At 45.2% G+C, this 13,872-nt stretch overlaps 1 protein-coding gene across 6 annotated transcripts in view; it reads right to left on the bottom strand.

The window, feature by feature from the left end:
• Positions 1-472: 472 nt before the first annotated feature.
• The window catches only part of DAGLA (diacylglycerol lipase alpha), a 115,291-nt gene continuing 101,891 nt past the window's right edge, over positions 473-13,872 (bottom strand). For all 6 annotated transcript variants that reach the window (XM_090032277.1, XM_090032275.1, XM_090032276.1 and 3 more), the window contains one exon: positions 473-12,376. In XM_090032277.1, the coding sequence (XP_089888403.1) occupies positions 11,449-12,376 (928 nt within the window). In that variant the 3' untranslated portion in view covers positions 473-11,448. The remainder of the gene's footprint in view (positions 12,377-13,872) is intronic.

Below are 13,872 nucleotides of genomic sequence, written 5' to 3'. Positions count from 1 at the left end.
CATACAGAAGCTGGAGATTTCCAGGGGAAATACAGGGCTTGGTGTTCCTCATGGTGGGTGCAGGGAACTGGGAGGAAGAAAGAAATACATGGTCCCAAAGATCTCCCAGAACAGGGAGCTACCCTGGTTCTCATGCTCCTCTAGAAGAAAGATCCCTGGATGCTACAGAGGGAAGATACATGGCAGCAAGATGGCTGCTGCAGCATCTGAATGCTCTCTGTAGAAACCACCCAGGCAGCCTTAGTGACAAAATAGTAACTAGTCTTTCCCTGTACCACTGCAGCACAGACATGTAATTTCCAGTTCTCTCAACACTCATCCTCCCACAGTCCTTTAGGTTATCATCACAGCAATCAATCCACATGGCTCTCATTCTCCAAGCCTGCATTAGGGGCCAGGGTGAGGGGAGTCACATATGCCAATCATGCTTCTACATTCATTTTGCACACAGCTCTACACAATATACAGACACTTTTATATACATATATCTTTATATGCTATATTAATTTGTATCTTTCTTTACAGCAATATTAGTTTAGAACTTTCATACATAGGTACAAAAAGTCACATGAGAATGGCACGTGAAGAGTGCTCAAGTTTCCTTATTGTCTTCATGCTGGGGCAATTCTGAGCAGGGATCCAGCAGGTGCATTCCTAGGAGGGGCAGTAACATCTTGCGTGAGTGCAGGAACATGGACTCCTTTGCTTCTTCCCCAGGAATTGCATATGAAGGCTCTCTAAACCACATGGCAGGGAGTTAGAGCTGCTCTGGGTTGGGTCAAAAAGTCTTTTCTCCCTTAATGCAAAGGCTCTGAACTGTAAAGAGTCAGGAAAAATTAAAGTGTTCACTAGTAATTTCCCTGGTCTGACTTGCCTCAGCACTTATGCAAAAGTGTGAAAGAAGTAGGCAGTAGGCCTTTCCTGTGGACAGAGGCATTAATTTGTATCAAAGGAGAAGGAAGGGGAAGGAGAAAGGATAGAACTATACACAAATGTTTTGAATAACAATTATTTTCCAAAGCCTGTTCCAAATGTGAGGGTCGGAAGGCCCTGTTGAAACAAAACTGGTGTTCTGTAATACTGACTCGGTTGTCACTGCTCCACCGAAAGGGGCGTGCAATGAGAGGGAGCCAACAGATAGAGACAGTCGCCTGGGCACCTCCAATCTCCCAGCTGCACATGCACAGCAGCATTGCCTGGGAGGCCAGGCAGGCAGCTAGTGACAGGACACACCAGCAAACAGCCAAGCTCACTGAAAGGTCAGCAGAATCCCACTGCTGATGCCCAGCATTCTTAACATGCAGATGGTGCAGTGCATCTCACCACTGATAAGCCATATGCTTGGTTTTCTCTTCGCTGCTTAATAAAGCTTATCACCAGAATGGAGGCTTCAGGCTCTGATTTAGAGGGGACCTCTCCAGATTTAATAGCAACAGCATGGGATGGGGTCCAGACCTCCACAGTGCTTTGGCTGCAGATATCGCTTCTCCACAAGACAGTGGCCACCAGGAGGTGCCTCAGACATACTGCTGTGTCATTGCGGTCCATCAACCACATCTTAATGCAATCACTTTGCATGCACACCGCACACAAAGTGTACCTTATGATAGGACAGACCAGGCAGACAATTGCCAATAACCCTGTCTGAATGCTGAGAAACATGCATGCTACTTGAGAGATGGGAGATGCCCTTCTAATTCTACCCCACGTATGAGGTACCTCTCCTTTGGAGCATCAAAACTTCACACAGACCATGAGGGACAGCATTGCAGTGGAGTCCCAGTGTAAACTGATGGAGGATTTGTCTGCATTCCATTATATTTACTGTTGTGAAATCATTCGCGCTAGTGGCACAGTAACCATCTCCCTACCTCCTGGGTTCAGTGAGCAGGAGGACCTCTTACATAAGAAAAAGGCAAAATGAAGGAGGATGTGGTCATGTTAGCAGAGGATTCACACACAGTGGTAACAGCAGCAAAACTGTCCAACCCACCAACATCAGAGCCTGGCTTTGGAAGATCAGGGTTCCATAGCCATACTGAGTGCAGTTCATTACACCAGAAATACAATGGACAGTTTAGACACAGTGGGTTCCTTTAATCAATAATTCTTGCAGAACAGGGCCAGTGCTCAAACAGGGGCCATTTTGCTCATTATGATTCCTGCTGGTATTCAGCAGGTTGTTCAAGTATAGAACTGCAGTTAACTAGACATGGCACATGTTAAAGCGGTGTTACCTTCCTCTGGGGCATCAGGAACCTGCCCTTGCCCAGGACAAGATCACAAACTAGACAAATGAAGCAGAATGACTGACCTCATGGACACAAGGAGACCAGCTTCAGACAAGTCAGGCTTTGCCATTGGCACTTTAAGACAACCTGAGGGAGCATGGAACAGTGAAAACACCTGGCAAAGCCTAACAGGTTGGGAAACGGGGGACTACCAGTGGCAGCAAGAGTGGGGCAATCAGCACCCAATCCTTACACCTCTTTTTCTCCCCTTTCCAATATAGGAGCAATGTGTGGAAGTGAGGAAAAGAAACTTGGGGGCCTGGTGTCCTGTCCAAAACAGGGTCCTTGCACCTCAAACCAATGGGAAGCAAAGGCACCAAGTTTGTGCTACACGTAAACAAAAGAAACCAAGTTTGTGCTACATGTAAACAAACCCAAACAGGCAAGGAAAATGACATCAATGGAGACAACAAAGTGCTTAAAAACAACTGTGTACATTTCCTGATGTCTCCTGGTACTGCCATTTCCTCTGAAAAAGAATATAACTGGCAACTTAATTTGCTCTCTCCCCGGTTTTGTTCTGAATTTCCAGTGTATGATCTTCAGTGGCCACAGTTCATGCCCTCAGTACCCCCATCCCCTCCTCCTGCTCAGGGAACAAAGTGCAATGACTCCAAGAAAAGCAAGGGGCATGAATTCAATGGGGAGATGCTAAAGAGGAAACCCCCATAGTGGCATGTGGAGACAGGAGAGGTGGCAAGGCAGCAGGGTGCTTCCAGCACAACCACCTCATCACGAGAACCAACAACTCCACCATGAGCTACACGCTAAAAACAGTACTCTGCTGCAGACACTTAATAGGCTGTGGTTATACATTAAAAGGTCTCCTTTCTAGGGTACACATCAGAATTGCAGTCACATGGGATTTACAGAGATTGGTATTTGGGTTTCAGGCTTGCCCACTGCCCTGATATGGTTTCCTACCATTTTACATTGCAGCAAAGCCCTTCCTCTAAAAATGGGATCTAAAACACTAATCAAATCAAATAGAAACTGGCATCCCATGGGATGACCCCAACATGTCACCCCCCGCTCCCCTTATTCAGGACAGTATGTGCCAGTGGTAGCTTGGTAACCTAAGGGCACCTCGTGGATGGAAAGGAAACATAACTAGCATGTATAAGACTCAGTTCCTAGAGAGATACTGTCTTAGGGCTTGGAGATGGAGTAAAAGAAAGATTGAAATAATCCATTTCCCCAAGCATGTCTCTCTGAGAGCAGCATTATTTAGTGACTTGAATACAGGCTTGGGAGCCAGGAATTCCCAGATCCTAATGTGGACTGACTCTGTGACCTTAGGCAAGCCTCAGCATCTTTCTTGCTTTCCTCATGTGTCAAATCCTTGCCTACCTCACAGCAGGACAGTTAAAGATCAGTCAGTCACCACTTGAGTGATGAAATATAACTTGTCTCCCAGGGGACAACACAGAAGGGAACCCAAGGTCAAGATGTGGTCCTTTTGTCAGTTGAGTTCCGCAGCTGACTACAACGACAGTCTTTATCTGGACATAAATAAGAGGATACAAACTGCTCCAGCTCAGAAAAGCAACGATGAGATTTTTAATTCCAGGACTGCTGCTGAAAAAGGACGTACTGAGCTTCTAGTACAGGCTAGGCATTCTCACCAAAGGAGAGAGGCCTGTGAAAACAGTAACTGGATTTTTAGCCTTTACATGGGCTTAAGGTGAGCTGTCCATGCTACAGTGAAAAAAACTGTGTTGTATCTGGTGGGGGGGAGGGGAGGGTTAAATAACTATATCCAATTTCCTTATTTAATGATGTATGTACCTTACTGTACTATTGCATACTGTCTAGCATGTTAGTAGTGTTTATAATACAAAGTCTATTTTGCTTTGGGTTTTTCTTCTATGCTAGACCCTCAGGCTTAATGCTCTTCATCCGTCTTTTATTATTTTAAAACTTTGCTCTTGTAACTCTTGTTGTTAATGCCTTATAGAAAAGGAGCTTATAGAAAACAGTTATTTATTTCCACTATCACTGAGAAGTGGGGGGTCACTGTCCCTCTACTCTCAAAACTTACAGAAGTTGAGTTTGAAAGGCAAGAGTCATCTGCTGAAAAAGCAGTGCTGACCATGGAGATGAACCCAAGCTTGCTGGGCTGCCCTACCATGCAGCAGCAAGGTCAGGATTTAGCTATAGTAGGCAGCAGTCAAAGTATACAAGGTGCTTATATGTATGATATGTGCTGAGGATGTGGAAATATCACAGGGTACTCTTATTTCGGGCCAACCCTCAGAGCTACATCAGATTTCTGTACTTGTTTGTGCTACACGTAAAACCTGCAGAGGAAATCAGGTACATTTTGCTTAGGCAGGGTGCATTTTGTTATTTCTGTTTTGTTAATGGAAGGGTGTGAAGCATGCATTAGTGATCTAGAAAGGAGGGCAAGCAACCGGGGGCAATGGAGGCAGGTGACAAAAAACCCCATATTTTTTGGTCAATCTAAACTAGGGAAGCCTGGAAAGCAATTTAAAGTGGATTTAACCAAGAATGACTGGAAAGGACTAACATCTTGTATCAAAGCAGCAAAGTAACAGTTTTCGATTATCTTGAAATTAGCTTGGATTACTGCAAACTAATAGGCATTACAAGGAATATTCTGAACCTCTCATACACCTTACTGGGCTCTAAATTAAGATGTAAAATTCAGGAGGGACACTGGTATTATTGCAGGTTATTCAATGAAGACCCCTGCTCAGTGCCCACTGGCAGTAAGAACAGCACACAAAACAGTAGACTGCATAAAGAATGGGACAGGGAAAGGTACTGACATTATGGAATAACATTTTATAAGTCAGTGGGATACTTTCCAGGAATCCGGCATGCATTCATAGTTACCCTAACTCCCAGGATAGAGTAAGAAATTAATGATGTGGCAGGAATGACCAGAGGCATGAAGACACTTCCACACTGAAAGATTTCAATTAAAAAAAAAAAAAAATCAGGCTGCTTCAGTTTAAACATAAGGCAAATCAGAAGGGGACATGACATACCAAACTGTTAAAAGCTAGGAGAAGGCATTCCTGTTCGTCCCTTGTAACAAGTATAAGATGTTCATTAACACCGTCAGAGTGAACAAATTTAGAAGAATATAAATAAAATCCTTTTTTTATACAACATTAATTTAGCCTGAAGAACTTCTTGCTACAAGGTATGACAGGGTCCAAGAACTTCACAGAATTCAAAAGAAGAATGGGCATTTACTTGAATGAGAACATTTGGAGTTCTATTAGATGACAGAAAAAGTCCAAAAGGAGCAATAAGAGAAAAAGCTCTATGTTTCAGGATGAGTCAGACCTGAGAGGAGGGGATAAGCAAGTAACCTCCCAATATGTCAGTAAATGTCTGCTCTAGTCTTTCTTGCACACTCCTCTGAAGCAATTGCAGCCATCCAGTGCCCACTCCCAGTGTCAGAGATGGGGCACTAGGCTAGATGGAGCACTGGTCTGGCAAGGTAATTTCTTTGTTCTTGTGTATATTTTCCTTTGAAGGAGGTACTGATTGAAGGAAGGAAATAAGCCAGGTTGCTTGTGGGGAAAAAAACCCCCACAGCAGCATCTATTTCACATTCATTTTTTCATGTTTAGTGGTTTCCCTTCTCTCTCATGCTCCTTTGGTTATTGGTTACAATGCACACTCCTCTGTTCTTTCTGGATTAATTAAATATTTGTATGTAATGTCTAATTGCAGATTGGGACCTTAGATGCTATTATAATACAAATTAATGCTACTAATAGCTGTTGGGCTTAGAAATGGAAGCCTGTGGAATACATCATCATTTGTATTTCTACCCTCAGGCATGCTTTTGCAATTTAAATCATCATCTGGGGAGAACATCATATCTGATACAACTACCATTCTCTTCCAAATAAAGTTACAAGAGAAGGAAAAAGGAGTTGTGAATTTAAATAGGGTCCAAATCAGGAGCAGGCAGAAGCAACGGCTTAAATGTCAAATACTCAGAGCCAATGTTGCAAAGTTCTGGGCATTGAAAGCAAGACTTTTCAGGATGGGAATCTAACAAGGGGAGAGGGTGGGCAAGAGGTGTAGGAGTTAGGAATCCCAGACAGAGGTCAGATGGGTGGGATGGAGTCAGCACCAGGCATATGGGATGGCCCAAGAATGTGGATTGGGGCACTGGCACCTCATGATGAGATAACTTAAGCTTCTGGAAAGCCAAGAAAGAAAAGGAAAGCAAAGAGTGGCAAGAGAAAGAGATGGTCCCAAACTGAAAGTGCAGCACCCCAGAGAAGGAGGGGAGATGTAAAACCTTGGGGTAGGGACTGTCTTTTGGTTCTATGTTTGTATAGTACATAACACAGGAGGGAACTGATCTGCAACTGGGACACAGACAGTACCTGCCAAAAACCAAAGAACTATCACATTAAAAAAGCTATCACATGCTAAAAAGACAAGCTGCTGTAAGGGCTTGATCTAAATGCATTACTATAAAGAGTCCTTCCACTGAGTGCAATGGGCTTGGGATCAGGCCTCCAGCACAGTCTAACATTTGTGTGCATATGCAAAAGCAAGAACAAGACCTCTCTGCCAGCGTTTTCTAAGGCAAAGCCAGACCTTCTTTCTGACTCGAAAGAATTGAGTTAAAGCTGTGTTTCTACAACAGCTTAAAGCTTCCTGCATTGTTCTCAGTTGTTCCAGAGGTTGCATTCCATTAGTTTGCTGAGGGTTTGAAGATAAAATGTAGTGTGTGACGTCTCATTATAATTCAGCTAACTAGAAGGTGTCAAACCAAGGGCATTGCTTTGTGGGACTCTTTGGCAAAGCTGGGCTGATGTACAGAGTTTCACATAATCTATTTTAAGGAGCATGAAACCCAGTCTCTGAGCTCCAGTATCTAGCTACCCTCCACTCAAATCCTTCATCAGAAGGACACTGCAGTACCAGTTGCCCCATCTGGGATGGAGGCATGGGTATGGCAATGAACTGATTGGCACTATGAACTGCTTAGCTGCTGTTCAGTGAGTCAGGTACATCAGATTGCACCTCCTGTACTGCCCCACTCACAGTGTGACACCCTGCTGAGATTTCACTGGAATTTCCAAATGTTGAAAGGCACAAGAGTGCTGCACAGGAGTTGAAGGATAAGAACCAGCAGCCAAGCAATTAAGGAACCTGAAAAAGCGACACATTTCTGAGACAACTGCACATTGTGGTGGAAAAAGGGCAGAGAAAGGAAACTGCAGCGTGACATACACGTGGAGGAGGTAGCCAAGGGCTTGGCATTACATTCTAAAACTGATTAATCAGATACATTCTTTTAAGGTGCAAAGAGAGGCTAGGTTTTGCAAGTGCTTCCTATAAAGCCTAAGATGATGGGGGTGAAGATAAGGAAACATTTAAGCTGTGCATGGGTATCGTTCATTCAGAGAGTGTGGGATTACTTTGGGAGGACCAATGACTGCAAATAATCCTGGTTTCTCAAGAGGGGACGAAGAAAATAGTTACTCCTACTGTAGTATGCAGCTTTACTAACTGGCCTCTTTCTTACCTCTATTCCCCTTCTCCAGTGGTCAGTGGCAACCCTGGATCATCAGATATTGCCTATTCCTATGCAACTTAGAAGAAGCCAGCAGTCATGGAGCACAAAATGGGAAGCAAAACTGTATTTGTCTCCCTTTCAGATACAACTCTAATGGCTCTGACAATGGAGACTGTCAAATACACACCCACACACTCACCAAAGGAAACCATGGATCAGTGCCCACAACAGAGCCAATTCCCTAGTGCAATGCTGTGACCTCTTAGCCAAAAATCAGGTCACTATGGAAATCATAACACAATAACAAGACTTTCACTGACAGATGGCCTTGTCACATGGACACTTAGCATGTGTTTTATTTAGATCGTAGTGAGCGTTACTGTGCCATACTAAACATTAAAACGTGTTCTGAGCTGTCACGTGGTAATGCTTACTACGCTCTGCCAGCTCGCATGCTTTATAGGGAGCTCTCGTGAACTGTTTCTGCCGCTGGCAGGAAGTGGAGGACAGCATAGAAAAATCAAGCCCAGGGGAGGGCACCACCTCAGCACTGGATCCTACCAGTGCCTCAGGACCAGAATCGGTTTGAGATTCCAGTGCGGTCCCAGAGTTGGGACCAACAATCAACGGATTGTTGGTCTCAGCCCCAGGACTACACCAGAACTGGTTGGAGAATCTGGTGTGGTCCCAGGGCTGGGACCCAGTCAGCAGGATGACATGCTACTTAATATGACCTGGAGATACTTCTACAAAAAGTCCTAACATGCCTACAATATGAATGCACTTGGCAAGTTTTACTGCTTTAACATGAGGTGGATCATGGTTTAAGCACAGTTAACATGTCCTAAGTATAACGTTCGACAAGGCCCAGAGCGGCAATCCAAACCCCTAATTTATGAGAGCCTGGCTCCTAATTTCATGTAATCTCCCCATCTAGGGCACAGGCTCCCCCTAACAACAGCAGATTGATTGAGACAAGCAACAGCCCTGTATCCTAACACTGATCTAGCCAGCAGGGACTGAGGCAATTCCTTCACTGAAATTTGTAAAGTGCTTTGAAAATATAAAGCGCTAGATAAGTGCTAAGTGTTATCACTGCCTGCCCACCACTGTCTGAGCAAGACAGGAATGGACTTTCTTTCTCTTCAAGCTAGCACACTGCTCCAGCAATGTATCAGGCCCTTTCCACAATACAGGCCCAGCAGTAGCCAGTCTGTAGGAGTAAGCTTAGCTTGCTACTTTCCCATATCCCTAAATCTTGCACACACCCGTCTCTATTCTAACACTACACTTTATTGTAATGCCCTCCTGATATTAAATCTCTTACTCATTTATCTCTACCCATTCATTCTCACTCTGTGTTTGCAATGGAGGATGATATTAACACAACCGATCTTGTCTGGGTTCCAGAACCGTTCATGCTGTCAGCATAATGCTGGCTAACAGCTGCCTCAGAGTCAGCAAAGGGAACACAACGCACTGCTCTTTTTTGGAGGGCCTATATAAAGAAAGCAACTTTTTGTTGCTCAGCAAGAAATAAACTATTAAAAAAGAAAGTCGCTTTGAATCCAGAGGACATTCTTCCCCCTGACCCTAATAATTTTAAGGTCACATTTTGGTCTCAACTACTGGGCCAGTTAAAAATGTTTAGTGTTAATAAGTTAAAACTCCTGCATTTCCAAAAGCTAACTACTTCACAGTAGAGAAAGGGGAATTCATCCTATACAAAGTTGTAAGACTAGACACAAGCCTCTGGGACATACACAATTCAGCATTACCATACACCTTCTGAAATCTTACATTAAAGAAGAGCAGGTGTAAAAAAAACTAGTGTTCTGATTTGATAGCATTTTACACCGTCTCTTTGCTCTGTGTTTGTACAGCACCCAGCACACAGGGCCCTGGCCCCTATTCTTCTTTTCTTCAATGGGGATGACATTCTGGGAAACGTGGATTTCTCCTCACAGTGTAGGAATTCCACAGCTAAGAGTCTGTAATATGGGGGCATTTTATAGCGGCATCAAACAGAAGTCTGTTTCTGGTTTTAAAAAAAAAAAGGGCAAAGACCTAGACAATAGACTGATTCTGCTGAGTTTGGATATGAAGGTATTTTGTAAGTTAAAAGACTCTTGTAGACCATAGTAGATTTTAACTTTCTAAGAAGAAGTTTCTCTCCCACTTCCATCATCAACAAATTCCTGCCATTAAACAGAGCCACCAGGCTATCCTGGGTTCTGGAGTTCTGCACAGCAGGACTGGTTGCTTAGACACAGTTTTATTAATGACATTTCGGGGCTTTTTAATGAGTTATCGTGCAGTAGGGTGAAGCTGATGAACCCTTGTGGGAAGCCAGGATGAAGGATGCATGCAGTTTCCCCTTGGGCTTAGATCAAAAGGTTTCTCCTATCACCCTGTTTCCTCTTTAAAACAGGGGGTTTTAAAAAAGCACTTTCTGCCCACCTCACTCTCCCCCCAGCCCCCAAATAGAGGGAATGGTCCCGGAAAGGGAGTACGAACGTTTTTGTTGCTCAGAGAGAGCTTCCCTGTTTGGTCAATAAATACCTTCCAAATAGCTTTAGAAGCTCTGTAAACATACATGAGATTTCAACACTTAGTTAAGGTTCATCTTTTCCCTGAACTCCAATGGCGGACTGGCACTGACCTATGATGACCATACCGGTTGTTTGAGGACTGAGAAGGCTCCCAGGCACCACAGGGACCTGGTGAATAATGCTGGGTTCTGGAAGCCTCTGAAATACTGAAAGCTGGATTAACCTGACCCATCCGTGCACTATTGAGATGAGATCCTGTGAGTCTTGTGATGGGGATGTTGCCAGTTCAGAATGGTTTGGGGAGCTGTGAAGAGGTGATGGAGGGTCCTCCTGCTGGTAAAAGAGGGAATGCAGCAAAGGCCTGATGCTCTCTAATACCACAGGTTTTCTTTCTTCTCAGAAGAAGCCGAGTAGTCACTGAACACAGAGGTAATCAGGGGAGCGAAAACACACAGTGCCAGACCGAGTCTCGCTGCACCCAGTCAGGGAAGGGGTGGCTGCATTCCCCTGGAATAACAGCCCCAATGGCTTTAAAACAGGAGAGAGGGTCTTACAAAAGATAAACACCACGAAAGGGCAATGAATTGGTGTTTGGGTCTGACATGACGTGTTAGTGCAATAGGGCCCAAAGTCACAATCCACGCACTGCTGAAACCACTGAAATGGTAACAGCAAAGTGATCCAACCCCCTTGTTTCTGATCCGCTAGCTCCCCAGCGAATCCATCCCCTAACTTCAGCAGACTCCCTGGAACAGGAAATCTGACTCCCATACCTCAGCAGGTACCCCCCCTGATTTAATCAGATGGACTGAGGTAGGGAAACCAAACATCTAACTTCAGTGAATGAGACCCTCTTAGTGTAGCAGGCTTTGCCAGGCAGCACATCTTCTCCCAAACGTAAACGCATGACCAAGGCGTGGACTCCATCCTCCTGACAGCAGAGTGCCACTGGCCTAGCACCCCAAAGGAATGTTTCCAGGTGTCTCCCCTGATCCTGAACTGCCCAACGACCAGCTCCTCCAAGTGTTATCCCAGCATTCAGTTGACGGGATTGGCTCTCAGAGCCTCCCCCTCCTCTCCTGCACTAGAGGGCTGAGATCATGAGGTCCTCCTGCTTGGTGGGGCTCATCATGTGACCAGATGGGGTGGAAGTCCGGATTTTGTCAGTGGCCAGGCATTCCTGGCTGCTCATGCCTGTGGGAGTAATGTCCATAAGTTCTCCAGATGAACTCAGAGGGAAGGAGGGTGAGACTGAGATGCCTGAAGAGGGATCAGTTGAGCCTGCGAACAACCTAGGGGGCTTGGGGACCAGGTTGGGCTCATACTGTGCTCTTAGCAGGATCTCCTGATCACTGACAGACTTAGGCATCTCTGCAAAGTCACTGGAGCTGTCCGATACCATCATGCAATAGATGTCCTGGAAGGAGCTGCTTTTGCTGTCCAGATTGAAGAGGCTGTCTATAAACTCAGCAAACTCCAGCACTTGCGGACTGGGCACATCAGGAAGACGTCCATTCTGGAGAGACAGCTCCTCTTGGCCTGTAAAGGAAATTCTGTCCCCTTCGCTACCAGCCCCTTCCTCACTGCAGCGTCGCTGGGGGGTAGTGCCACCACTGTTATGCAAGGTCTCAGGGGGCTGCGTCTCCTGTGAATGTTTGGAGAGGCTGTCAGCAGCAAGCAGCTCTGTCCTCGAGCTGAGGGAGGGGTTCTCCTCAGGGATAACAGGGTCTATATAAAAACAGTGCGTCTCATCCTTCTCCATGACAACATGGAGACTGGGGGAGCCACGGATGCTCCGGAAGCCTGAGGAGCGCCGTGAATCAAAGCTGTAGATGGACTCATTATCAGACAGACTCTCCATGGTGGCCAGAGGAGCACGGCGGTCCTGCAGCTCCACGGACAGGCGCTCCTTGGTATCTAGGAGCAGAAGCTCTACAGGGTCCTTCTGCACAGAAGAAAGGGGCTTGGTCTCATAAAACCCTTCCAAGCTGATTTCAGATTGTGACTTGCTCCTGCAAAGACAAAATACAAATATAACACTGCCATATCCCTCTAAAAAGCAGCAAATCCTGGGTAAGCAAAGGATCAGACACCATCTCTCAGCACTGACATCTCCAGGCTTACTGAGAGTACTTGTGCACCTCCTCTCAGCCCAATCCTATCACATACACTTGCAGTCAATTTGTCACTCTCTAGTCCTGCTTCCTTCCAATCTGAAACTGTTGGTTACAGCTGTCTGCCACAAGTTTAGCCCTTTTCTCTTTCCCTTGTCTCTTGACTGGTGTCTGCCCTTTGAATGGCATTTTTGACGGAGGTACCACTGATGACAGAACTCTGTAATGCCTTTCATGATGACCATAGGATAGTTTGCAACCTGTAAGTAATTAAATCTCATGCACTTGTTATCCTTCTTTTGGGAATGAGGAGACAGACAAACGGGGAGGCTAAGTGAGTTGTCCAAAGCCTCTCTCCCTCTCCCCACACTTATTACCTTCTCCTACCCTGAACTTTCCCCACATCCCCAGGCTCATCTGCTTCCTTCTCTATTGTGAATCCCCAGCTTATTACCAGGACTGCTAAAAAACTACATCACAAGATGGGATGGCTTTTTCAGGGTGGTGGGCTTACTCTGGTAGTGACTAATGATGATAGGGTCTGAGAAATGTAAAAAAGGGATTGCACAATTTAGCTAAAGGACAGACGGAGAGAAGTTTGGAGGAATTCCTAAGGGTTCTCTCTTACTACTTTGAACGACTCTACTGTGACCTCTCTGCCTATGTTGGGCAGACATGCATGTGGCTTCACCTCAAGTTCCTCTATCATCTGAAATCGCAAGAACAGAAGTGCTTCTTGTGGACATAAGCTACCCCTCAGACACAACTCCATATCTTCTGTCTCTATCCTTGATTCCCATTTACTCCTACTGCTTAGGATCCTAGTGGCATGCCTGACTTGGACCTGATCTTCTTCTCTCATATCTATTACACCTACAAACTTGCATGTCATCAGTACAACACCATCCACAGAAGCCAATCTCAATTATGTCTTTTGAAATCAATATACAAGTCTTCACTTACTCTCCCACTGTCTACTCCAAATTTTCCTCTCTGTGGCCTCCCCAGATGCCAGCTCTCCAAATTCTAGCATGGGCAATGTGCCCCCAGCCTTCATATAGGGAAAAAGAAATATAAGCATGTTCACCTCCTCTCCTCTAGTGGTTTCCTTAGCTCTCCATGCATTGCTGATTCCAAATGAAAATTACCTTTTTTCATAAGTCCCTATAAATTTAATTCAGCTGTCCTCACAATCACTGCCTACTTCAGTCCTCACTCCCTCTGCTCATCTAGCAGTAGCTCCTTCCCTGTGCCTCCAAACATCTGACCACCCTCAGAATCAGATCCCTATTCTCCACAATTCCTGACAGAGGAACTCATAGTAACCTGCAGATCTCATTGAAGAATATATCCCTTCTGCCTCCCTTCCTGGCATCCATACTTTTTCTGTCTCT

Source organism: Crocodylus siamensis, chromosome 2 (genome assembly GCF_052110815.1).
Source record: "Crocodylus siamensis isolate JL-2025a chromosome 2, ASM5211081v1, whole genome shotgun sequence".
Lineage (NCBI taxonomy): Eukaryota > Metazoa > Chordata > Crocodylia > Crocodylidae > Crocodylus > Crocodylus siamensis.
This window is presented reverse-complemented; position numbering and strand designations above follow the sequence as displayed.